Below are 26,961 nucleotides of genomic sequence, written 5' to 3' on the forward strand. Positions count from 1 at the left end.
CCGTGTGGCAGTTTTCACTCTAATCTCTTTCCTTCCAATTAGCTCTTGCAGAAAGGTTTCAGGCTGTGGCCTGTGAAACTCAACTCAGTGCTTCCCCCTCAGTTGGACATTAGATTACAGTTTGGACCCATATTCTGTTGGCTGTAAGTTGGCCAAGCTCTCAGGCATCAAAAATCAAGCATTCTTTTCCTGACTGTACCATCAGTTGACTGTGACCTTGAGTAAGTAACTGACCTTCTCTGCTGCTGCTAAGTCGCTTCAGTCGTGTCCAACTCTGTGCAACCCCATAGACAGCAGCCCACCAGGCTCCCCAGTCCCTAGGATTCTCCAGGCAAGAACACTGGAGTGGGTTTCCATTTCCTTCTCCAATGCATGAAAGTAAAAAGTCAAAGTGAAGTTGCTCAGTCGTGTCCGACTCTTAGCGACCCCATGGACTGCAGCCCACCAGTCTTCTCCATCCATGGGATTCTCCAGGCAAGAGTGCTGAAGTGGGGTGCCATTGCCTCAGTTTACCCCGTTCCTCAGTACACGGAGAAAACTGGAGGGTCTTAGGAGTTCTTTTGGCTCTAACCTTCAAAGGTTCCACGTGACGTAAGCTACTTTCCCCTCTGTCACTGACAGTTTTATTATTAAAAGAGAAAGAGTCCTGGATCATCGATAGATCTCCATTTCCCCTTGGTTAACATGGGGAGGGTATGAGACCCCCACCCCATTTTACCAAGTTAGGGTGGTGGTTGAGGGGAGATAACATCAGTAGATAATTGGTTGGGTGCCTTGATGGGAAGTGTAGTGTTGATCCTTGATGAGGCTGACCAGCATTGTCATGCCTTCCTCTGCCCTGCCAGTTCTGGGGACAAGTTGACCTTGGCCCCTTCTTGCAGAGGGAAAAAGTGACGCGTTCTTCAGGTGCCAGATATTTCATGTTAACTCTTCTTGCTCCAATTGAAACGCAGGGTTCAGAGCACTGGGTATTTATAGAGAGAGAGTACATTAGGCCAGAAGAGCTCAGTCTCCTAAAAGTGACCAGCACGCAGCAGGAAGGAAGCGACTCAAGCCTCACCAGCATCCTTGCTGATGGCAGACTCTCCAAGGCAGACATCCTGGTGGACAAGTTCAAGGTGGAAGTGGCCACCGAAGAAAAGGTGGGAGCCAGAAGAGCAAACGCCCAGCGACCAGGAAGAATGATCGCAAGCCCTGAAGACTTCGAGTCCATGTGGGAGGAAGCCCTCTGGGCCAGGGGATGCCCAGAAAGGGCTTCTCTGGCTCCAGGTAGCACCCCAGCAGAAAGGCCCCCGGAGGGCTCCCAGTTCAGGGTGGATGCTGCAGCGGTAGCGGTCAGGAAGCCCCCGGCCTCCGATGATCAGCTGGAGGGCCTGGCAGAGCTGAGGCAGGAGCTGGAGGAGTTCCAGGCTTGCAGAAGACCCACTGCCCCGGGCATCCAACCCGCAGAGGGGTATGTGCCCTCTCCAGCCTCTGACATGGCAGGACTCCGGTCGTTTCTTCTGGACCCCACCCACACAGAAGCCAGAGCCGACTCGAGTGATGAAACCGATGCTTCCTTTGCAGAGGGAAGCTTCTACTTCAGCTGCGGAGAGAGAGATGCTGAAGATCAAGTCCTCCCTCCACCCCTGGAGGAGAGAGAAGAGCACTCAGATGCCCTATCCGAGTGGGAGACCAGGCTGAAGCTGGTAGAGGGGCTCACGGAGAGATTGGAGCTGGACTCCTCAGGCCCGTGGGGCTCTGCTGCTGCTGGGAACAAACACCATGGGGGTGTCGCCCCCTCAGCTTCCCCAGAGGACGAGGCGGGGCCCCCCAGGAACCACCGACCAGAGGACCTGGAGGTCTTTGATGAGCAGCTCGGAAAGGGACCTTCTCCAGGGCTGATGTTCGCTGAGGATGGGGACGCAGCTCAGTGTGGGGTGGAAGGAGAGGCCGCCCTCGCCTTATCCTCAGAAGCTGCCAAGGAAGAGGCCCCCAAGAGTGGAGATTTGATGGGAAAGGCTGAGAAAAGCCCCCCCGGAGAACGGAACCACTCACCTCACAGAAGAGGGGCCATGCGTCCAGATCCCCAGGTCTTTGCCCTTCCGTGGGCCATCCCTCCTGGCGACGTCGGGAAGCCAGCCAGGCCGGACAGAGGTAACTTCTTGCCCAAAGAAAGGGGACCGGTTCACACCCAGACAGGAGAACCTGCAGCAGAGGACAGCAAAGTCCCAGCCTTCCTTCAGATGGAAGTGATCACCCCACTCCCGACCTCCCCTTTTCCATCTGCGGCTCAGATTTCTCCAGAGGCAGCTTCTGCAAGCTCATCCCCTCATGGGTTAGGGGACCCTGTGCAGCTCAGGGACCCCTTTGGAGAACAGCCCCCTGTGTTTCTCAAATATGCCCATCCTTCTAAAGAGAGCCTGGAGCCCGAGCACCGAGTTGGGCTGGCTGGGACCCCGACAGATGGAGGGGAGCGCAGGGCCCCTCCCGTCGCCAGCAGGAAGCCCAGAATCATCTCTGAAGAGGCAGAGGGGTTGGTGTTCCCTGCAGGGAAGCACAAGGAGATGCCCTCTCTCCAGGCTGGGGGTCAAGAGGGCTCACTGGAAGATATCAGCAAGACCTCCGTAGCCAACAAAATCCGCATCTTTGAGACCCATGGAGCTGAAACTCGCCGGACAGGTCTGGGGGAAACCAGGGCCTTTGCCCATGAGTTGTCTTCAGAGGCCTCCACAGGGCAGGCAGAGCAACAGCGGAGTAAGCGTTTCGACCTGGGATGTGTCCAGTTCCAGCCCCTGGGGGATTTGGCTGTCCCCACAGTCACACAGCCTTCAACGACGCCGCTGGCTCCCAGCCGCCTCCAGGAGGGCGTCTCTACATCCTTCCCTCAGGAAGGACGCAAGGATGTTGAGCTCGTGTCCAGCAATCCAGGCTGTGAAACCACACTGGAGGAAGCCCCTGGGGGAACTGGCCACGTGAGCCCCCGCCCCCACCGCCGCCCCTGGCCGGGGAGCTGACCGCATGCTGTGTAGCTCTGTAGAAGCATGGTTCCGTGGCCCCTCGTCATTACCGCAACCAGAGGCTGCTTGTCCAACCCTATGAGTTCTCTTCCCTAAATGGGCCTGAGTGTGGCCCAGGCGGAATGACGGGTTCATCTGCTTGGCCCATGTTAGCTTAGCCACAGAGACCCTCGGCTTCTGGTGTGATCTGGCGCCCGGAGGGTCCCACAGCCCGGGTGGAGAAGGGGGCACCACCTCCGGCAAACTACACACTCGCTTTGCCTTGCTGCCCCCACCTGCTGGGTTCCTGCCATTTTGCTTGGCTTGGCCAGCGATCTTCCTTCATCCTCTTCCCTTCCCTGATGCTCCTGCCCGTGGGAAGCTGACAGTTCAGAGGTTTCCATCCTTCGCTTCTGGTTCCCTCTCGGTCCCAGTGCCAAGTTCCTTTCTGCCTCCTTAAGACTAACTGTCTTCTCTAATCCAGAACAAAGCCGGAGACGTGGTCAGGCAAGAGATGCAGGTCACCAGCCTAGCGGCGAACCCCTCAGGACAGGGGGGGCACCTGAGATTCGCCAGCCCCCCGGGCCCTCAGGTCTCTGCAGCCCCTCGGTGCCCTGATGACCTAGTCACCTTCACCTGGCCAGGGTGCCTCGCGACCTCCACACCCCCACCTGCTCTGGCAGCTCACCTCTGGCTTGTCTGGAATGTGTCCTCACACCTCTCAACCTTCCAGAAACTGGCTGAACGGAGGCTTGTCTCGCGAGTGAATCTCTAAGCCTACTGAGTCTCTAGAACCTGGAGCCAAGTACTTAAAAAAAAATATTTGGTGGATGTTAGATTGGTCTTTAAAAAAAGAATGTCGTAAAACAGCCAAAAATGTGTGTGCGGTGTTTAATCCCTGACAGGCCAAGTTGAGAGGTATGTATGTCAGACAAGAGTGGCTGGTCCCCCTCCAGCACTTCCTTGGCCTGCTGTTGTCAATTGCACTGATTTGACCAGAACCTCCACTCAGGGAGCTCAGGGTGAAGGGCTGTAGCACCCAGCTCCCAGGAATTACCCCGTGTGGCTCCTCCCTCTAGACGATGCTGACTCCACCCACCGAGACTCAGTGGAATTGACAAAACCGTGCTGGCTTCCTCTTTGTTCCTCAAAGCTCTTGGCTCCAGCCTTTCTGCCTCCCCATCCTGGGTGTCCCTGAATCCCTGGGCCTTCCTCCTTGGTTTCTGTCTCCTCAATGTCCGCCTGCACGGATGGGCCTGGGGTCCGGGTTCCCATCCCTGCCACGTGCGCAGTGCCGCTTCTGATAAACTCCCAGAGCCAAACCTTGGATGGAGCCTCCTGTCCAGGCCCAACTGGCAGGATGTTTGCTTTGTACTTGCTTTTGCCATCAGCGAGAGACCCTCGGAAAGGAGCGTCCTCACTCTTGAGAAATTTTCTGTGTGTGTGTTTTCTTTTCTTTTTCTTTTTTTTTAGCTTATTATGGTGTCAAAGAACCTTTCCGGGGGTGTTTTTCTTTTCCTGACCTGCTCTTCCATTTGGGGGCATCAGCTGGCCCCAAGATTTCTTCTGTCATTCACCATCTTGATTTCTCTCTTTCTCTCTCTCTCTCCCCCCATCCCACACCCCGCCATTCCTCTGATTTTATCTGGTCATAGAGAGCAGGGCTGAGGGAGGGCTCCGAGGAGAAAGTCAAACCACCACGGCCCAGGGCCCCAGAGAGTGACACGGGAGACGAGGACCAAGACCAGGAGAGGGACGCCGTGTTCCTGAAGGACAACCACCTGGCCATTGAGCGGAAGTGCTCCAGCATCACTGTCAGCTCCACGTCCAGCCTGGAGGCCGAGGTCGACTTCACCGTCATCGGCGACTACCACGGCAGCGCCTTCGAAGACTTCTCCCGCAGCCTGCCTGAGCTTGACCGAGACAAGAGCGACTCGGAAACCGAGGGCCTGGTGTTCTCCCGGGATCTCAACAAACGGGGCCCCAGCCAGGATGACGAGTCCGGGGGCCTGGAGGACAGCCCGGACCATGGGGCCTGCTCCACCCCGGATATGGCCCAGTTCGAGGTACAGTGGAGCGTCACCGGGACCCGGGCCCGCCCGGCACTGCATGTTCAGAGGGCCCTGGGCCACGCGTGAGAAGACTGAGCCGCCAGCCGGAAGCTCTGATCCGTGTTGCATGACCACCCCTCCGCAGAGCAGCATGGTTCTGTGCTCGCATGTTCGGCAGCTCGGTTTACCCCTAACGTGCACTCCCAGGCGCTTTAACCCCGTGACCCCATCTTTTGCCTGAGGTCAGGTGACGACAGGCAGTCTGGTCCGACTCGACTCCTCCCCTGCCTGCGTTGCATGGCACCTGCAGAGACTGCTTGTGGACTCATGGGGGCGCCTGTGGCCTGCTCTGAAAGCCAGATGTTTGTTTCTGATCCCTGCGCTGGCTCCTCTCCCTGGGGCCTGGGGTCTTGGGGGAACAGTGGAAACTCCTAGAGAAAAGGAAACGTCATTGCAGAAGGGGACTCGGGGACAGACTGGGTCTGGGCCTCCCTGCTCTCGGTGCTTCTTTCGGGGGACCTTTAGTCCCGATTCCTTTGCTTTTGCGTCTCTCCCAGCCCCAGCTGCCTCCCACCACACTGTCCCTTCCCCCACATTCCAGGCATTGAAATAGGAGCTCATCCACTCTGGTTTTTCACTCCGTGCTGAACCCTCTGGAGAAAGTTTTTTTCTCCCTTTCTCTGCCTTGCAAACTTGTCATGTTCCAGAACCGAGTCCACATATCGCTTAACAAGTGAATGCTTTCCTGACCACCCAGGGCAGAAGCGTTGCTCCCTGCTCGGCCCCCTTGCTCTGCTTGCTTCCGCTCCCATCATAACTACAAGTTGTCAGGTTACTGGCTGACAGGTCTGTGTTCCTACCAGGTGGCAACTCTACTAAGCTTGCACATACCAAGCACTAATAATGATTAACTGAATGAATCTCTAACTATTAAAAGAAGAGTTCCCTCTTACCAGCCTCCCAACCTGATGAAAACTGGCATTCATTCATTCTTTCATTCACATGTTAGCACCTGCTGCATGTATAGCCATGAACTAGGTTCGATGGAGGACTCAGAAGAAACTAATCATTTAACATAAGACTTCTAGAGTAGAGGCTGTAGTCTGTTTGCCCACGGGTGTTTTCTTTGACCTTGTTTTAAAAATCAGGACGATGAATATAAGATCCAAGGATTTTTTTTTTAATATCATTTAAAAAATCAGATAAGCCAGTCACTCAGACCAAACCTGAGTGGACCCCATATGCTCTCCAGTTCATCCCTGTCCTCAGCAAGCCCACTTCACTCGTTTACATCTGCTGCCTGCCCCTTCCCCGCACCCCCAGGCCTCCTGTGGACTCTTGCTCTAAAGAACAGACAAAGCAGCTGGGAGGTGGTGGCATCACCCCTGAAGTCATTCAGGATGGTGTATATCAGGAAGATGCTGGATGTGAGACCCGGCAAGGAGCATGTTTACTGAATAGTGAATGTTCTCTTAATGGTAGCCTGAAAACCAGCACCGACCACCATGAGGTTGTATTGTCGCAGGGTCCCAGGCAGCCTGTCTGGGTGCTGCTGATGGGTCTGGTTCCCTTCCCAGGCTGTTTGTCTGTGACATCACACCAGGCCTCTTTTGCCCTGGCCTGCATCACCCTCTGGAAAGTCAGCCAGCAGCAGGGGTTGGAATTCACCTGCTGACCGTATGTCACAGTTGCCTGTAAGCAGGAATCATGCTGGGGTTTGAGACACAGTGTTCCTCCCTCATCTCCCTACAGCCCGTGAAAACGGAAACCATGACTGTCAGCAGCCTGGCCATCAGGAAGAAGATTGAGCCGGAGGCTGTACTGCAGACCAGGGTTGCCACTGTGGACACCGCCCAGGTAACCTGTGCCTCTTCCTATGTGCCTGAGCATAGAAACTGGGCATTGGAGTGTGGCGTCCCCACCGTGGCAAACTCCCTTGGCCAGCCCTTGCCACGTTGGCTTCCCCCAGCGTCACAATTTTAACCCCGATGCTCTTCCAAGCTTCATTATCTTCCCTGAGCCCCACGGGTGGGTGATGGGATGGGCAGACTATTCCTCTTAAAGCTTCAATTTTCCCATCTGTAAAATGGGGATGGTCATGTGGCCTTTATTCTCCTGGGAGTGTTACATGGATAAGACAGTGGGTCTTATCAAGTGACGATGGGTCACTTGAAGGAGTTGGAGAGGTTTCTCGAGCGATCCCAGGGACTGCTTTGGGAGAAGAGAGATCCCAATTCAGCTTTAACCAGAGCTGCTCACAGAGGGTTTATTTATTTATTTATTTTTTAATGCAAGGGGTTCCACATCAAACTGACAGAATGAACAAACTGAGAAAAAAAAAAAAGATAAGTTATTTGGCTCAGCAAGATGTAAAAATACTTAGTACCCTGGAGAAAGTGTTAAGTCATTCAGTCATGTCCAGCTCTTTGTGACCCCATGGACTGTAGCCCACCAGGCTCGTCTGTCCATGGGATTCTCCAGGCAAGAATACTGGAGTGGGTTGCCATTCCTTTCTCCAGGTGATGTTCCCAATCCAGAGATTGAACCCTGGGTCTCCTGCATTGTAGGTAGATTCTCTACCTGCTTGAGCCACCAGGGAAGCCCAACCTGGAGAGGCTGTTGCAAACAGACCCAGATCATTACTTACAGTGCATTTCCTCAGCTCCTTTCGTTTTTAAGCTCTGAAAAGGGAGACTGAGGGTCTGATAAATTTCCTTTTGGTTCTTGCTGGCCAGAGGAACTGCAGTGCTGGGGGCTCTTTTGCCCTGGGGACCAATCTTTGTCTCAAGAACTTAAAGTAAGATGTAAATCTATACGACGTGGGCAACTCTGTCCTTTCCAGAACTTTTTCTCCATCTTTGATAACATGCATAGAGGTTTCTGAGGTGGCTAGTGCAGCTGTAAAAACCTTCGAGTTCTGGCTGTGTGACCCTGGGCAAGCTGCCCCACTCGTCTGTTTTGTTTTAGTAGTGAGTGTTGGCTTTGTTTTTATACAGAGAAGTAGAAAACTAAAAATGGCCCCACAGCTCCTATAACAAAATAACAACAAAATAGTCACAGTTATGAAATTCAAACAGAACAAAATGAAATTTTTCATGTGATTCTTCCCAGAAAAAGAAAAAATATTATGCATATACAAACATATGTGCTTACATCTCTAGATATTTAAATTTTTTACACAAAAGAGATTGTTCTCGTTTACATTTTACCTTTTTTCTTAATATTTACCCCGGAGATCCCTCCTTGTTGGCCCATGTGGACCCACTCACTCTCCTTATTCCCACTTAGGAGTGGATCCTGATTTAGCATGTATTTATCTCCCATCAATGGACCTGTGACTGTTTTTGTCTTTTGCAGCTAACACTGATGCTGCAATGAACTTTTCTCTTCAGACCCTGGTAAAACTTCAGTATGCATCCGAAGGGTGAATCCCTAGCAATGCGTTCCTCAGTCAAAGAATACAGGCTCTGAAATATGGATGGAATGTTTCAAATTATCTGGGATTGTTTTCCATTCCCGAAATAAAAGGATTCCAATGAGCCAGAGGACCTGTGACCTGGAATGACCTGAGGCCCATTTGTAGTTTGGTCTGTGATAGGGCTTCCCAAGTGGCGCTAGTGGTAAAGAATCCGCCTGTCAATCAAGAATAGATGTGGGTTCGATCCCTAGGTTGGAAAGATCCCCAAGAGGAGGAAATGGCAACCCACTCTAGTAGGAGAATCCCATGGACAGAGGAGCCTGGTGGGCTACAGTCTATGGGGCCGCAAAGAGAGTCATATACAACTGGTACATATGGTGTGTGGACATCCCCCTCCCCACTTCGCTCACACTGCCTGCCACTTGGTACCTGGGGATGCCTCCTGCCCAGGTGGCAGATGCTGCAGTCGTTTTCGGTACTCTTTTTCTCTCCCCCCCGCCTCTAACAACTCCTCCTCTGGCCCCCAGGTTGATGGGACTGCCCCAGGAGGGAAGGAGTTCCTCACAACTACTCCCTCCATCACCACAGAGACCATATCAACCACCATGGTAAGTAGGACCTGAGACTCGCCTCCCTGACCAGCCCCCTTGCCCCTGAAACAGCCAGATAACAAGCTGATCTCGCCAGGTGAGGCAGGAAGCCCTCATCCACCTCACTGTGTCAGGCATGAGACACAGACTCACAGTTTGAAAGTCTGGCCCATAGCTGCCATAGACAGCCTGTGAGAGCTCAGTTTCACAAAGTGAATAATGTGGGAGGTGGCATCCCCGAGTTTCAGTCATCTGGACCATCTGAGCTATGGCAGGGACAAAGAGAGGATGCTACTGTCTGATTAACTGATTATCAGCAACACAGAAGGATTGTGCCTATAAAATCCTTCCTGGATGAAGTCCATCCTCCTGGCACCTGTAGGTAGCCCAGGCCACTTCCTCACGTTGGTCAGTAGATGGTGTGTGGTGACTTTAGGCCAGAAGCTCAAGTCCTGAGGGAACCTGTGGTTCTGCTCTGAAGAATCACATCAGATTCTTCAAATGATGACACAGCATAGCTAGCATTCAGCCACAGGTTGTGGCTCCATGCAGTGCCCTCGGGGGGCAGAAAAAGAGCTGTGAGGTGGATGCTCTTTTTCCTCCACCCTTCACAGAGGAGGAAAATAAAGTTCAGACAGGTACAGTGACTTACCCAAGGTCACACCACCAAACACATGCTAGAGCCAGGTCAAAGCCAGGCATTCTGGGTCCTGAAGCCCCACTGTCCACCTCAACCGCTCTGCTCTGCTTCCCGATTATGACCGTTGTGAACAGTGGCCACATGGGGCTGGGGCTGGGGCTGAGCAGGCATCAGTGCCTGGGCTGGATCTGTCTTGAGCCAGGGGAGGTTGTTTTCAAATGCTTTCTCTTGCCAAACTCCTGATACACACATAGGAAGAAAATTATACATTAATTTAGGCTACTCCATAGGAAGGTTTTGAGTAAATAAAGACTTTAAAGATACATAAGCCTAAACCAGTGACCAGCTTGCACACTTTCCCTGGGTCACTCTGTTCCTCCTCTCCTGTCAACCCTTTGCCATGTGGCATCAGGATGCTCCTCGGGCTAAATGTAAATCTGTACCATGGTGAGCAGGCAGTTACATCATTCATTTACTCATCCATCCATCCATCCATTCATTTGTTCTAAAAACATGTATTAGTCTCTACTCTGCCTGGAATGGGGATATAGAGTTGAAGAAAAGACACTGCCTGTTAGAACTCATTCGTCCAAGTGATAATCACGGACACATCTAATGTTTAGGTCCTGGCACACAGTGGTGAACAAGGCCCGGCTCTCCCACTTTCCTGGCTGGGTGACCTTGGACAAGTTACCCAAAACCTTTTCAGACCTGTTTCCACTTGGAAAATGGGGTGGGAGGGCAACAATAGTATATCCCCCAAAGTGTTGAGATGAGGCTAAACTAGGGTAATCTATGCAAAGCCCTCCAAAGACTGCCTGGCACACTGTAAGTGGTCTGTAAACGAGAGTGGCCATTATATTTTCCTGCCTTCAGGGAATGGTGTAATAATGCTTTCCCAGGGAGCCCAGGGTATGGGTTGAGACTGCAGGAGCTGGGGAAGGCTTTCCCTAGGCAGTGACATCTGAGCTACCCTGGAGGATAAAATTAGGGGGCAGTCATGGGAGGAGGTTTCATAGGTCATGGTAACAACAGGTGTAAAGGCAAAGATGTCAAGAAGTGGAGCATTTAGGGAAAGGAAGTGGTCAGGGAGTGAGATGTCAAGTGTATGGACAGGGAGCAGGGGCAGAAGGAGCTAGAAACGAAGGCTGGGCTGAAAGGGCCTCAAATGTCATGTATGAAGTTCAGACTTCATTCTGGAGACCATGGAGATTCACTTCCATTTTAAAAATATTTATTTATTTATTTGGCTGTGCCGGGTCTTAGTTGCAGCATGTGGGATCCGGTTCCCTGACCAGGGACTGAACGCAGGCTCCCTGCATTGGGAGCACAGTTTCCCAGCCACTGGGACCACCAGGGAAGCCCTTCAGTTTTTTAAGTAGGGGCATGATGTCATCAAATATGTGTTTCTGTGCTTTAGAAAGATAACTCTAGCAACCTGTGTGGAACATGCTTGGGACAAATTTCCTTCCCTTGGGAGCTCGCATCCCCTTTTTTCCCCTTCTTCCCTCTAATCCTTCCTTCCTCCTTCCCTCCCTCCCTCTTTCCTTCCTGCAGCAAATATTTATTGAACACCCACGGTGTGTGAAGTAGTGTGAAGCCAGGCACTGTGAATCCAGCGCGGAGGGAGACAGCAGCGCTGAGCCATAGTCTGCTGGGAGAGACGGAAAGAGCAGGCGGAGAACTAGTTTAGGGGCTGGAGCAGGGCCAGAGTGAGAGGTGGTGGAGGCTGACCAGGGGGATGGGGTTAACGCTGTCTGGAGGCTGGAAAGTTCAGCATTTAGTCACTGATTGGACGTTCAGATGATGGGAGAAAAGATGGACCAGTGAGGCTGCTCAGTAGCATGGAGAGTCGCCCTGGAAATCTGCTAGAAAGGAAATTCTCAGGCCCCACCCCAGACGACTCGAAAACTACAGGTTGGGGCCCGGGGTGGGGGTTGTCTATGTTTTCACAAGTCCTTCAGGTGATACCCCTCAAATCTGAGAAGCACTTACACCAAGGAGGAGCACAGCAGAGGGTGCTCCTTAGCGGAAGGCATATGTTGGGGGTGAGGGAGGCAGTGAATTCCATTTGGGGTCTGATTGAGCCTGAGATGCCTGTGGGACATTTCCAGGGGAGAATATCACAGAGATGGTTGGTTTTAAAGGTCTTGGGTTCAAGAAAGATCTGAGCTGCAGATATAGGGAGAGGGGACTGTGGCTTTGACGAGGCCATAGAAGGCTTGAGTGGCTGAGGCGTCTCAGAGAGTAGTTGGGGGAGTGGGGGCGGGGAGAGGAGGCCCGAGTCTGGGGAGGAAGGACCTGGGGTGGAAATGGAGGTGTAGCCCCAGCCAGGGAGAAGGGGTGCTCCTCCTTGAGGCAGGAGAGGTGACTGGTTAGCTGGAGATCTGGGAAAGGAAAGTGGAGTAGCTGGCACCTTGCTTGGAACGACCTGTGCGCCCAGCAGTGTGAAGGTGGAGGTGAGGCTTGGCTAGAAAACAGGGATCCATACAGGAAGTAGAAGTTTGAAGGCCTGGAGGGATGGGAGGATTGAGAGGGGCCAGTGGCTGTCTCCCTGGCTGGGAGAAAGGAAGCCTGAAGCCCAGAAGGCTGCCCTTTCAGGCCTGCTGCTGAGCCACATTCTGGGACACTCTCTGAGAAAGTGGCTTGTGATTAGAATACCAGGTAACCAGGTTACCCACAGCTGCAGCTAGATCAGAGGAGGGTGGGGTGAAGGCAGAGGGCTTCTGTCCTCACCTGCCCCCTGGCAGACAGAGGTCCAGATCTAGAATCAGTCATGCACAGCCCAGACCTGAGGCTCAGCCCACTGGGGAGCTGCAGAGTGGACACAGCTCTGGGCCCCTGGATGGACAAGGCTGAACCCCAAGGTGGTGCAGGAAGTGGGAGATGGAGGCTGCCACCAGTAATTGTTGTTGTTTAGTCATTGTGTCTGACTGCTCTGTGACCCCATGGACTGTAGCCCACCAGACTTCTCTGTCCATGGCATTTCCCAGGCAAGAATACTGGAGTAAGTGTGGGTCAGTAAGCCTGGTTCCAATTCCAGGAATATCTAGGAGTTAGACCCCAAGGCTGGACCAGGAGAGCTGGTTCAAGGGCAGAGGGGCATGGCAGAAGGAGTTTGTTGAATCTGGAGTCTGACCAACTTGGATCTAAATCCAGGCTCTGTCACTCACTTGCACAGGGGCTTGAACAAGCCACTTAATATTCCCTGACCTTCCAGTTTCTCACCTGTAAAACAGGAATATTAAAACAATTTCCTAGGTGGTTCAGAGGCTTAAATGAGACCATGCATCCTTAGCACAATACCTAGCACCTCGTGAGTACTCAGAAAGCAATAGTCATCATGTTGTTAGTACCAGCCTGTACTCCTGTATTTACCTGACAGATTGCTGTTTGCAAAGCCCTTTCATCCTCTGTCAGTTTCATAACGTCTCTGTGCAAGTGGGACAGGGTCTCCCTTAAAAAAAATTTCTTTTAAGACTTTATTCTTTTAGAGCAATTTTAAGTTCACAGCAAACTTGAGAGAAAGGTCCAGAGATTTCTCCTAGACCCCTTGCCCTCCAGCACATACACAATCCCCCACCTGCATCTCATTATCAGCATCTCCCACTGGAGTGGGATGTTTGTTGCCACTGGTGACCTGTATCCTGCAGGGTCCTTTTATGTAGGTGGATTGAGGAGGCTTGGAGAGTGGAAGTGGGCCTGCCCCAGGTCACATGGCTGGAACATGGCAGGGCCTGGATGTCTCGACTCCTTTGTTAGTACTTCCAGGGAGAACATTGAGTCTTGAGTCTTGTTCACCACAGTGTCCCTAACGCCAGGCATTCAGTAAATATTTGTTGAATGAGTGGGGGTATGAGTAAGTGTGTAAGCATGTGTGTTGAGTGAGCAAGCAAGGGATGAACAGGAGCAGACTGGACTGAATGGTGCCTTCAGCTCTCTGCCTCTAATGTCGCTATTCAACCTTGTGGCTGGGAGAGCTCCATGGTCACGTGCTCCGGCCATCCTGGGGGCCCGCCCGCCTGAGACCTGGCCGTCTGAGCACTATTGTTTCCCCAGGAGAACAGTCTCAAGTCCGGGAAGGGGGCAGCTGCCATGATCCCAGGCCCACAGACGGTGGCCACGGAAATCCGTTCTCTTTCTCCGGTAAGTGGGCAGGGCCAGCTCAGGCTAGGGGACTCCACACAGAGCGTGTGGACGCGGGTCCACAGGTGGCCCAAGGCAAGTGCGGCGTGGAGCCTGGGAGGCTGCCCCTTTAAGGACAGCGCTAGGAAACGGCATCACAATCGGATGCCCACAGGGCTCCCTGGTCAGGGTCTCGTCCATTGCCCTCCCCATCAGCCCCCACGTACAAGTAGGGCAGTGGCAGAGTGGGATGAACTGGTCCCTCCCCTTGGTGATGCCTGTAATATCACAGCTCTTTGGCATCTGCTCTCCTTACTGACCAGGAGGAGTAATGGATTAGGAGTCCAGAGGCTTGCACTCTGGACCTGCTCCACCCTCAGCAGCCCGAGTCTGTCCTAAGAGGTCTCTGGCAGTGCCTCCATTCTCCCGATCTGTCGTCTTCATCATCTGGTCCCAGAAAGAGCGTCTTCCCCACCCTTTGCTCTGTTTCTGCCCTGGGATCCCTCTGTTCATCCTTCTCAAAGGCCAGGATTCTTAAATTTTAGGGTCTTGTTAGGCTTCGAGACCTTAGGAATCTCAGGTTCTAGGAATCTTAGATTCCAGGTTTGGGAATTTCATGGGTCCAGCCTTCTGAAAACTCCAGTATTCCTGAGTTCTTAGACTCCGTGACTCAAAGCATCTTGGCTTCCAGACTTCACCTTCATGGAACCACCCCCTTCCCCACTTCTCCCTTGGTTGGCCCCACCCCCGGCCCTTCCTGCAGACCCCAGCGTCCTCACCTGACCCCTGGGGTGGGGTGGTGGTGGTTATATTCTGCAGATCATCGGGAAAGATGTCCTCACCAGCACCTACGGCGCCACCGCGGAAACCCTCTCCACCTCCACCACCACCCATGTTACCAAAGTGAGTAGCAGCAGCAGGACCCCGTGTGCCCCCAGCCTGGCCGTGGGGCTCGGAAGCTCGCCACAGCTCTGCCTTGTGACGTGGATAGAGAAGACTGCAGTGTTCCCAGTTCTGGAGTGCTATGCACTTTGTTCTGTGCTAAGCATCATAGGCACCAACCTGCCCTTCATTGTTGACGGCCAGGCTGGGGGGATGGGACTGTCTCCTTGGAAGACATTGTGAACCATAGTGTTTGTGCCTTATGGAGCTTAAGTGCCAGAGGGATTTAGCGGGGAGCAATTTAAGGAAGGCTCCAAGAATGAGGAAGGGGCTTCTGGAAAAGGTGGGGTTTGCGCAGGGTCTTGGAAAGCCAGGGAGGACTTTTGAGGGAGGAGGCAGACGTTCTAAGCCACGTAAAAGATGGGAGCAGAAACCGTGTGTTCACTTATCATTCTCTGAGCAAATGTTAGTTTGTCACCCTCACGCTAGGGACTGCTGGAGGGCCTGCAAGCAGTGCACACGGAGAAACAAGATAAGCTGTCTCTGCCAGGAAGAAGCAGCATGTAGGGGCGGAACTGTGAGAAATTAGGTTGAACTGAGGGAGGGGGAAGCAGAACAGAGACAAGAAAGAGAAATCCCAGGACAAGGGTGACAACAGAGGGTCTGAGTCTGAGAGCCATGGAAAGCCATCAAGGTTTTTAAAGTGGGAAGGAACCCAGTGAAAAGGGGTTTAAGGAGAGGAGATGAGGTCCACCAGGATGTGCGGCTAGACGGGAGAAAGAAGAGAGTTGTGGAAGAGACTAGGAGTGGAGGGGGCGCAGCAGGGGTCCAGGAGGAAGGGGCGGGGCCAGAGGAGGGAGACCTTCCCGGGGAGGGGGGGTCAGCAGTGACTTACAGGATGGGACCTGCGGGCTTTGTCCATGCCTGAGTGGCCAGGAGGAAGAAAAGGAGGGAGCCCAGGGCAGAGATGCAGTCCTGGAGGAGAGAGGCCAGGGAGCCAGGCTGGCCTCTGTAGTGGGAGGTTCCGTTCAAGCATCGAAGGAGGAATCTGGTAGACAGCACTAGCCCTTAATAAGCAAGACCGTCCCAGCCCTGCCGTCACCCACACAGCATGGTCCCCAGAAAGAACCCATTCCTACCAAAAGCATCAGTGAGCAAGGATGACTTGACTGAAAGGTTTATGGGAAGGGGTTCCATCACACACCCTGCAGCATACAGTTCAAAAGTCTCTCCTGGCCCTGCCACCTGGGAGCCGTCTACTCTGTCCTGGGAGCCGTCTTCTCTCTGTCCACTCCTGACTCCAGCTGGGCCTTCCCTCCGCCACCACCTACCTTTAATATACCAAGCAGTTAAGTCCTGCCCCATCTTCTAAGCTTGCTCCCAGGCTCCACCCCTTCAGAAAACAGTGGCAGCTATGAGCTTATGTATAAGCATCATCCATGCAATTTTCTCTTCTAGTGTCGTTGGAAGTCATTTAAAGGAGAACCTTGTCACCATTCACATTTCATTCATGTGTTTCATTCAACAAATGCGCATTTTAGCACCTATCTGGCCAGGTGGGGCAGGGGAATGGGGGAGGAGGGGATGCAGAGGTGAACAAAAATAACAGCCCCTGCCCTCAAGAGCCCTAGCCTAGTGAGCAAGGCCAGGTCACACACACAAGGTCAGCACAAGACAGAGAGGCCCAGAACCATGAGAGATACGAACTTGCCGCTCGGGAAGTACCGAGGCAGGAAGGTGGAAGGGCAGCTCACCAGGGTGAGGGCCACAGCATTCGAGCCCGGCTTGGAAGAGCTAGAGAGGGCAGCTTGGTAGCTGGGGGAACAGTGGCAGTCAGGCAGGGTGTTCAGTCTGAAGTCCCAAAACTAGAAAAGGGAAAACCTGAGGGAGCCAGGAGAGAAGGCGACTGCTGACTCCAGCCTTGCCCTTGAGGGGTGCTTTGGCTCTGTCCCCTGTTGAGGCTGCTGCCCCAGCCGGACCCAAGGTTGAACCCGCCTCCCTCTCCCCCTGCAGACTGTGAAAGGAGGGTTTTCTGAGACGAGAATTGAGAAGCGGATCATCATCACCGGGGACGAAGATGTCGATCAAGACCAGGTATGCGGATGGGAGCGTGGGTCCCAGTGGCACTGCCCAGGCCGCCGGCCCTCCTGCGTTGGGTTACCTGTGGACGCCTGCGTGTGTGAGCAGAGAAGATATCCACTTCCTGCTGACTCTGTCCAGATGAGAAGCCCCCAAGGAAGGGGCACTGAATGGGAGGCAGAAGGAGCCAGAAGACCTGAACTCCACCCTCTCCCGTGAACTTGTGGGGGCCTCGCTGTGCACTGGAGGGGCTTGCTGGTCTCCGTGGCCTCACCGGTATTCAGTGTGCTCTGGCTCCTCACCCTGCTCTTCTTTTCCTCCAGGCCCTGGCTTTGGCCATCAAGGAGGCCAAACTGCAGCATCCCGACATGCTGGTAACCAAAGCCGTCGTCTACAGAGAAACAGACCCATCCCCGGAGGAGAGGGACAAGAAGCCACAGGTGAGGCTCGTGGGGCTCAGTAGCTGTGAGACAGAGGAGAGAACAGGGTCCTCCGAGAGGTGTTTCCATGTGAGGGCCCACCCAGAGGCTGGGTCCCCAGCACAGCTTTGATCACCACCCCCCAGGCTTTCTGATTTGGGGTTCAAAAGGAAGAAATCACTCCCCTAGATTTGATATGAGGACAGAGGGGAAGGAAGACTGGTTTCTTTGGGATTTTAGGCTCCAGACCCAGAAAAGTAAATCCAGAAGTGGTGAGAAGAGGAGAGAGGATTGGATGGGTGGATACCAAGGTGGGATAGACAGAGATAAGCAAAACCTCACTGGCCCATTGCCTATAAGCTGGAAGTCAGAAAAAGTCCTACCCAGCCCACGGTCATATTCCTGTCCCCAAGGCTCTGTCTCCATCACCACCCACTAGATGTCGCCAAGAAGGAAAGTTTTATAAGTTGAAGAATAGTTGAATGTTGAAAAAAGATAAAATTATAGTTTTATCTTTTATGTTGAAAAAAGATAAAATTTTTTTATCTTTAAAAAAATTGTATTTATTTAGGCTACTCTGGGTCTTCATTGCTTTGCATGGGCTTCCTCTAGTTGTGGAGAGTGACGGCTACTGTTCATTGCAGTGCTTGGTCTTCTCTCGCTGCAGAGCATGGGCTCTAGACACACAGGCTTCAGTAGCTGTGGTTCATGGGCTTAGTTGCTCTGTGGCCTGTGGGATCTTCCTGGTCCAGGGACTGAACCTGCGTCCCCTGCACTGGCTGGCGGATTCTTATCCACTGTGCCACCAGGGGAGTCCTAATTTTTTTTTTTAATTGAAGGTATATTTGATGCCAAGGAGGAATATGGGACCCAGAGTCCTTCATCGCATCTTTCTTGCTAGATTGGAAACCCTTCTGAGGCCACCTGGGGTCAGAATCTGAGGGGACCTCAATCCTTACTCTTTCATCTCGGGCCATCAGTGCCTTGGTGAATAACAGGAGGGAAATGGTGCTGGAGCAGACAGGTCTCCCCCCTGAACTTGGGGGAAGCTGGTGAGGCCCCTCTAGAAATTTACTGAATTTTATCAGATCTATAATAATTGAGTTGAGTGAAATGTTAGACACAAAAAGTACTTACAAATGGGTCCATTCATAGGAAGTTCAAAAACAGGCCGTACTAAAGATGCTCAAAGTCTGAATATTAGTTCCTGCTGAGAAGTGGCATTGACAGGGAATAACCATAAGGGAACCTTCGAGGATGCTGGAGGTGTCAGTGTCTTGAACTGGGAAGGCTGCATGGATGTGGACACATATAAAAATGTGCTAAGCTCCACACTTATATTTGTGTACTTGACTGACTTTTCACATTATACCTCACTGAAAAATAAATCCATTTCAAAGGCCCCCACGAGTAGCAGGTCTCCTTTCATCCTCTTCCTTGACGAAGGAAACCAGTGTTTTCTAGAAAGACACAGACTGTTTCTTTTACACCCTTTGATTACCACCCCCTTCATGTCACAAGAAAAGGCATGGAAGTATTTTCCTGCCACTCTGAAGCGTTGCCAACCCCGATCTAGACCAATGCTGTCCAATAGAACTTTCTACAGTGATGGAAATAATTTTCTGTGCTGTCTGTGTAGGAGCCACTAGCCACATGTGACTGTTGAACACTTGAAACTGGCTAATCTGAAATGAGATGTACCTTAAGGGTAAAATGTGTGCTGGAGTTTGAAGATTATATATGGAGAAAAAGAGTATACAATAGTTCAATAATTTTAATATTGATTACATGTTAAGTGATAATGTTTGGATATATTGGGCTAAGTAAAATACATTATTAAAATTAATTTCACCTGATTCTTTTTACTCTTTTTGATGTAAATTCAAACATTAGAGTTTTGCTAATATGGCTGGAAAATTTTAGAAAGCCATAAATTTCTAGAGCATTTAGAAAATATTGTCTAGAAAATCTATTATCTGAAAAATTTTCAATTCCATCTGTGGCTCATATTTCTGTTGGACAGTACTGGTCTATTTGTGTGCTTAATTTATTTATTCATGCCGGGTTCGTTGTGCCATGGGAGCTCTTAGTTGCAGCCTGTGGGATCTAGTTCCCGGACCAGGGAATGAACCCAGGCCCCCTGCATTGGGGGTGCAGAGTCTTAGCCATTGGACAACCAGGGAAGGCCCAGACAGGGCTGGTCTAGAAGCCACGTAAGCTGATCACAGGCAGGGCCTGCCTTCCTCAGACCTTCATGTAAATTGTCACTCTTGTCCCCTCAGTTGCTCAGTTATTGTTGCTTTTTGTTACCCAGGTCTCAGACGGGTAGAGTGTAGGTCACTAGCCAAGCTGGTGCTGAGCTGGCTGTATACCCTGGGAACACAGATAGTACAGAACTATTGTCATAGAGTCTGACTGAGAAGTGCTGGGTTAGGACCTGAGAATCTTTTTTTTTTTTTTCAGTTTTATTATTTTATTTATTTGGCTGCACAGTATGCGTAACTTCCCTGACCAGGGATTGAACATGTGCTGCTTATTTGCATTGCAAGCTCAGAGTCTTAACCACTGGACCAACAGGGAAACCCCCTGGAAATCTTTATTTATACCTTGGTCCTTAGGAAGTCTGTGTGCAGCCAAGTGTAGGAGCCACTGATGCAAAGAATTCTGTGCTGGGAATCTGGACCTGACTCCATTCCATCCACCCTGCTGACTTAGCTTCATAACCATCGGGGTCTCAGTGTGCTCATTTGCAAAATGAGGAGACAGGACAAGCCCTCTTGTAGTTATATCCAATCCTCTCGCTATTTATTTGCTTCCCTAGGTTCTTGTACCTCCTCCGTTCCCTGTCTCACTCCTCCTCGTCTCTCCCAGAAGCATCCCAGTCAGTCCCCCCGGGCTCCTGCCTTCCGTGTTCCCTGGCTGTTCGGTGCTCTCAGCTCTCACCCCAGCATCCACGTCCTGCCTGCCCGTGTGGTCTTTCGCGTCTGCCCACCACAGTGCTCCCTTTGCCATCTCGTTCCCTCCTCCTCCCCCCACCCTTTGCTTCTTTCTTGGTTGCCATTGTCCCCCATGTCACCACACACCCTCTCTACCTCTCTCTCTTCTGGATTCTTCTGTAAAGGTCACCTTGTTATGTTGCCCTGGAGAGACAGAAGTTTCTCCCTTGCCTTTTCTGCCCACCTTCCATCCCATTAATTGTCGCCAAGTAGGAACCACCTCTGACTCTTAATATAGTCAGACTCACTAATTCCTGAGGGGAAGTCTTCTCTGAATTAGGAAACTCTTTTTTTTTTTTAAATTATTTATTTTTGGCTGTGTTGGGTCTTAGTTGTGACATTCAGCTTCTCTCTAGTTGAGGCATGCAGGCTTAGTAACTATGGCACACCAGCTTAGTTTCCCTGCATCGTGGGGGATCTTAGTTCCCCGACCAGGGATTGAACCTGCATCCCCTGCATTGGAAGGCAAATTTTTAACCACCGGACCATCAGGGAAATCCTCTAAGTCAGGTACTCTATTAATTGATGAGAAAACTTAAAGTGAAGCCAGCACTGTAAGAAAAACTTCTCAGAAAGTAACAGAATGGAGTAGAAAGAACACACCCAGCTTTGGACACAGAAAGTGTATCCAGAGGAACCACCTGGGGCTCAGTTTCCTCATCTACAACATGGAGTTAATCTATACGTTGAAGCTGCTGTAATAAACCACATTTATGAGTGTTGGAGATTGCACAGGCTGCTGTAACAGAACAGAAAACTGGATGGCTTAAGCAAGACATGCTTAATTTCTCACAGTTCTGGGGGCTGGGAATTCCAAGGTCAAGGTGCCAGCCACTCTGGTTCCTGGTGAAGGCCCTCTTCTGGTTTGTAGACAGCTATCTTCTCTGTGTCCTCATGCAGTGGAAAGCAGAGAAGTCATATTTCTCATGTCTCTTCTTAGAAAAGCACGCATCCTGTTTATAAGCACCTCCTAAAGGCCCTGCTTCTGAATACCATTCTCTTGAGGGTTAGGGCCTCAACCTGTGAATTTTGGGGGGACACAAACATCGAGTCCATAGCAGTGACTTACGAAGGTGTCTCTCATGCCAAAGGGGCTTGGCGATGTGAACTTGCTTCCTTGTCCCTATAGTTTCGTCCTGTTGAGTGGTTGATGAGAGCCCTGAGCAAGTCAGACTTTAAACTTCTATCACCAGCCTGCTGCACGAGTTTCTGTTTCTGTGTGGGCATCCATCTTGCCAGTCTTCATTGCCTCTCCCCTCCCTGAATCCTCCTTCTGTCCCTGCTCCCGCAGACTTCCTTATGAAGTTCTTCCTTCTTGAAGTTCTTGCTGTGAGTGTGGAAATCACCTGCCTTACACAGTCTTCTCTCCCTGCAGCTCACAGACCAGCTGTGAGGCTTTGGCACTGTCTTTGCTCCACTGGCCCACCTCCTTCAGGCAGGATCTGTATACAAACACTGCCAGCAAGAGGGTGACACCCACCCAGCTTCCCAGAGCTTTCTTGCTTTCAGAGTTCTAATTAAATGGGGAAGGGGAGTGGGGAGGCAGGATTGACCTATTTCAAAGCAGGAGCCTTGGGTTCTAGTCTTGTTTCTGCCACCAACTTGCTAAGTCTTTGCACCCTCTGGGCTCAGTTTTCCCATCTATCAAATGAGCCAAGAAGGATCAGTTATCTACCACTCCATTAGCGCTTGCCCATGTAAGTGGTAAAGGACAGGGATGGCATGCCACCTGATAAATAGTTCTGGGTAGTTGCTATATGTCAGGCATGGTGTTGGGCTCTGGAAAGACAGCAATAAGTAAGAGACAGCCCTTGCCCTCAATGAGATCAGAACAGTGTGTGGTTAAGTTAACAACAGCAGTAGTAATGATAAGAACAGCCAGTATTTACTCAGCACTTACGCTGATCCTTGTCTTGAATCTTCCCTACAACTTCTGTCCATTTTACAGAGGAAGCAACTAAGGTCTAAAGAGGTTAGGAAACTCGCCCAAAGTGACAAGAGTTAGACCACGCAGTGGGATTTGACTTCAGATTGTCTGATTTCAGAGCCCAGACCCTTTAACCACTCAAGTTTTGGAGTCAAACTTGAGCTGGGATCCAGATTCCAGTTTCTTTTACTTAAACACTACTCTCTGGGGTTTAACCTCCAGGACACAACAGGCCATGGAAAACAGAAAGGAAAGACAAAAAAAAAAAAAAAACCCACCTCTGCCATCATGTCTAATATTTTTTAGATCTGAGAGCAGATAGGAAGACAAAATGAAACAAGTGTGATCTTAAGCTTTCAGGGAAAGCTAAGGACAAAGTTTCAAAATTTTCAGCCAAAGTGAAAGATCCTACCTGCGTGGAAACAGCCCAGCAAACATGCATGGACTTTGGAGTCAGACAGGTGGCTTCAAGAGAGAGTGAAGGACAGGAAAGCCTGGTGTCCTGCAGTCCATGGGGTCGCAAAGAGTATGACTGAGTGACTGAACAAGATGGCTTCAGTTGTCAGTGGCCACTTTATTACCAGCTGTGTGGGCTTGGATAAGTCACTCTGTCTTCCTAAGTCATAATCAAGGGCACACGGTAAAGAGAGTGGAAACAGCCATGTATTTAAAGATGAATGACAAAAGTTACTAACTCTTCTTGTCCTCTTCCTTCCTTTGCATCTCCCCTCTCCTCTCTACCCACCACCCCCCGACCTCTGGCTTCAGGAATCCTGACCTCTGTGAAAAGATGCTGGCGTTTCTGGTCCAACCCAAGCCAGAGAACCATAAAGAAGGGGCCTTCATCCTGGATTCTCCAACTCAACACTGACGTCCCAGCTGTGACGTACTGTCCCTGAAAGAGACTGGGAAAGGAAAAGCATATATATATAGATATATATAGATATAGATATATATACAGGAAACACCACGTCCTTGCACTGCTGCCGGGGCTGGCCGAGCATTCGGCCGACAGCAACAACCAACATCTGAACGCCTACGTTTCCTTTGCAGACAAATTGAAGAATTGGTGGGATTTTCCAGGAAACCAAACAAACAAAAATTGTAACAACAGTAATCCCTTGCTCCCCTCCCCACCCCACTTTGAAGCCCTGCAGAACAACCAAGGCAAGCCAGACCACGCTGATTGTAGACGTACAATGCCACCTGGGCCTACACGTTCCCTTCAGTGGACAAGCATCCCATTTCTTCTTTTCCTGCGTCTGTTGCCCACTCCAATGCAAAGGAAAACACTTTTGCAGCCAGTTAGAGAAGCTGCAGCAGCAAGACACGCCCCCGTCAACCGCTTTCCAAGAAAGAAAAATCCCCCATTCGGAAAGGAGGAGGAGGAACACTGGATTCTGATTTTTTGGGTCTTGACACTGGGCTGCAAAATCCACCTGCTTTTCTTCCGCCTCCTTTCCCCCTCAACACTCACACGTCTTGTTGTCATTTTCTGTCTGGGTTCCCTCCTCCCTCTCCCCAACCCCATGCCCCTCACCCTCTGTGTCCTGGTCCTGCCGAGGGCCACTGCAGATGACTCTCACTGGAAATGAGAAAAAGAAAAGAAAAGCAAGAACGTGAAACCAAGCCACAGGAGGTGAAGTAGACATTGTATGTTTATGGGTTCTCATTATGAAGGTGCCGCTTGTAGGAGATTTGTATGGATGTGCTTTAAGTTATGTATATTACATATAACAGGAAACAAATATTAAAATAAACAGTGCCGGTAAGTATGAAGCTGACGTTTTAAAATTATAATTATCTGACTGTGATTGATGTATTCTCAAGGTTCCTAGATCTCACCGAACCAACCCAGCCAAGGAGACCCGGACTTGGGCTGTGGGTCGCTCACAGTAGGAGCTGACAGTTCAGTGTAGAAATACAGTGTGTGGTGTTTGTACTTGGTTGATTGGTGGGGAGGGGTGGGGTCCCCATATGGAGAGGCAGGGGTTTGGCAAGAAGGAAGCGACCCGGGTGTGGTTCAAGATGCCTTCTCCCCCAGGCAGTAGCAGCCGGGACCTGGGCCGTGCTCAGGGTCCTGCAGCACAGATCCCCTAGCTCAGTCCCGCTACCTCCCTGGAAGGCTCGCCGCAGTTCTCAGTTGTCTCTGTGTTGTGCCGCGTGTCTTGCCTTTCCCTGACCGCAGTGTGACAGCTAACTCCTATCCCAAGGGAGGTGATGCCCCCAGCTGCCACGGAAGATGGTGGCTTCCACCTGGCTGTCTGATGTCCCCAGCTCAGTTCTTTCTTTTGACCACTCCTGTATTCTGTCTGAATCATTCTCTTCTTCCTGGGTCAAAGCAGCCGCGGTAGAGAATGAACACAGGGCAGGCCCTGACAGGTCAAGACTGGACTCCCAGAGGCTCCTGAAACAAGCCGAGGTGGACTGGAGGTGTTGCTGGGGCTCCACCTGCGAATAAGACCCTGGCTTTGAGACCTCCCCTTCAGTCAACATTTGCTCTCTGATCCTGGGCCCTAAGAGTCCCAGAAGTGGCCTGGAGACCACAGGAGCCCTTGGAGAAGGTCCCATCAAAAGCTTGGCATTGCCCTGTGGCACACGTGGGCTTTCCAGACACAAGCTGCTTTCCTGAGCTCAATGAGGCCCCTTCTGAAGGCATTTGCCCTTTAATTTCTCAGTCCCATTTCACTTCCCCCATCTTGCTTCTAAAGCAGTCGATAAATTCATTCAGCAATATTTACCGAGTACTTACTTGTGCCAGGCACTATTGTAAGGCTCAAGGAGAAAGCGTTGGGGGAGGGGTGATCAGAGGGACCTGGAAAGCTCCCTGAGCCAGCCTTACATCTCCAGCCCCTCTGAGAGCACTTCCGCCTTCTCTCCAATTATCAGACATCTGCAGATGCCCAGGCTTGCTTATCCGTTCCCCTGATGACACATGGTTCGCTGCTTAACTGGTGCTGACCTGAGGCAGAACGGTGTTTGCCTCTGTAGGTAAACATGTGATGAGGAGAGGCAGAGAGAGCCCTGCATCTGGGGCTCAGGTGGCGCAGCCAGCCACACCCCCTCCAACTCCCCCTGAGAGTGGAAGTGCGTCAGGTTCTTCTTACACGGAAGCCACAGAACTTCCTCCCCGTCCTCCTCAGCTTGAGAACCCCCACTCCTTCTGGGCCAAGAGCTGGAGTGGCTCTGCCCTCTCTGGGCTATCTGGAATCTGGCTCAGACATCCTTGTCTTTGCAGGAACCAGGTGTCCTAAGCACACTGGACATACCTCAGAGGAAGAATATTTGTTGTGGGTTCTGCACCTGCCTGCAGACCCTATGTGTGTGGCTTCAGGACAGGGAAGAAGTGACCAGGCTTGGTTTGTGGGCCAGCCAGGGTTTATGGAGCTCTCCAGTCCACAGATGCTCTGACCTTCCACAGAGAGGCAGGCATCTGCCAGCAGGGAGGAGGGGAGCTGCAAAGCTGAAATCTAGGGCGCTGTTTCCCTCCCATCCTCCTCTTCATAGGGAATATAGATGTTTTTCTTATCTGTCTTCAACCTACTTTTCCGTTTTACATTTCACATCCTTTCTGTGCCGCCTCTCCACCCAGGAGACCATGTAGCATAGTGGAAGAAGTCCTGGAGGGCAGTCAGGAGTTCTGGGTGGCCATCCTGGCTCAGCCTCTAACTCACCACGTGCCATTGAGCTCATCTTATCCTCGATTCGGGGCCTCAGTTTCCTCACTTGCAAAACGAACAGGAAAAGCAGATGCCCTCCATGGCTTTTGTCCACTCTGCCAGCCTGTAAGTCTTTGTTTTCCCCTATTTTGCCTTCTTGGGATCTTTTCCATCTGAGGGTACAGGAAGTGCCAAGACCTGTTTCAGTTTTTGAATCCTGTAAGCACATTCCAAGACTGGCCTGAAATTGCATGAACAACATCATTCTAAATTTTTTTTTTTCCAAAAAGCACCTTCCTAACCAACTGCGATGCTGTCCTGGTCCTTTTTACTCACACCCCACTCTCCTCTCTCGTCCCCGCGCTCCCCCACCTCAGTGCTCCGTGCTCTATGCGTGTGCTCTCTGTTCTTGTATACTCAATAAAAGTGAAATAAATGTGTTTGATGCTGAACCACAAACTGCCTTGGCATCTCTCTCTGACCTTGGCTACCAGTACAAGTTGGCATTGTGGGACAGGCTAAAACCGGGGTGGAGAGATCCCAACTGGAACATTTTTATTCAACCTACAGCACAATTCAAATATCTGCCTATCCCAGTGTGGACCAGGTCTTGGCTTTATGGGAACAACAATGAATAAGACAAAGCCCTTGCCCTCCAGGAGCTCAGAGGCTAGTGGAGAAACTGACAACAAACCAGGCGGGCGCTCAAAGACGATTCCAGCCAGGGTGATCAGCACCAGGAAGGAAATGCGCCAGCGGAGGGGATGGTCACTGAAGGAGACCACTTTAAATAAGGTGGCCCGCGATGGCCTCCCTGAGGACATCTTTTTGAGCTGAATGAAGAGAAAGATCCAGTAAGGTGAATAACTTGAGTGAGTGCATTCTAGGCAGCAAGAACAGTAAGCAGGTGGGCCCAGGACACAGAAGGGCTTGGTGTGTGGAGGCTCCTCCTTGGGAGTCGAATGGATAACGTACACAACAAGCCCCAACTTCAGCCTTTGCTCATCCACTTTGCATATGTTGCCATGTCTCCGTACGTGCCACCTGTCCCAATGTTGATATCATTTTTCTTTAAATTGACTCTCTGAGCAAACTCTGGAAGATAGCGAAGGACAGGGGAGACTGGCGTGCTGCAGTCCGTGGAGTCACAAAGAGTCAGACATGACTAAGTGACTCAACAACAACAACAAAAACAGA

The 26,961-nt window shown here is 51.3% G+C and overlaps 1 protein-coding gene across 16 annotated transcripts in view; it reads left to right on the forward strand.

Annotated features, from left to right (window-relative positions):
• EPB41L1 (erythrocyte membrane protein band 4.1 like 1) overlaps window positions 1–26,223 on the forward strand; it is a 133,420-nt gene extending 107,197 nt beyond the window's left edge. For 11 of the 16 annotated variants that reach the window (XM_069548470.1, XM_069548479.1, XM_069548475.1 and 8 more), the window contains 8 exons: window positions 4,634–5,044; window positions 6,782–6,886; window positions 8,975–9,055; window positions 13,737–13,823; window positions 14,622–14,705; window positions 16,698–16,778; window positions 17,087–17,203; window positions 22,874–26,223. In XM_069548470.1, coding sequence (XP_069404571.1) covers window positions 4,634–5,044; window positions 6,782–6,886; window positions 8,975–9,055; window positions 13,737–13,823; window positions 14,622–14,705; window positions 16,698–16,778; window positions 17,087–17,203; window positions 22,874–22,882 — 975 coding nt within the window. In that variant the 3' untranslated portion in view covers window positions 22,883–26,223. Of the gene's footprint in view, window positions 1–953; window positions 2,955–3,462; window positions 3,571–4,633; window positions 5,045–6,781; window positions 6,887–8,974; window positions 9,056–13,736; window positions 13,824–14,621; window positions 14,706–16,697; window positions 16,779–17,086; window positions 17,204–22,873 lie in introns of all 16 variants that reach the window. The other 5 variants (XM_069548480.1, XM_069548481.1, XM_069548478.1 and 2 more) reach the window with 2 other exon arrangements.
• The last annotated feature ends 738 nt before the right edge of the window (window positions 26,224–26,961 follow it).

The sequence above is a fragment of the Ovis canadensis genome, chromosome 13, assembly GCF_042477335.2.
Source record: "Ovis canadensis isolate MfBH-ARS-UI-01 breed Bighorn chromosome 13, ARS-UI_OviCan_v2, whole genome shotgun sequence".
In the NCBI taxonomy this organism is placed as follows: Eukaryota; Metazoa; Chordata; class Mammalia; order Artiodactyla; family Bovidae; genus Ovis; species Ovis canadensis.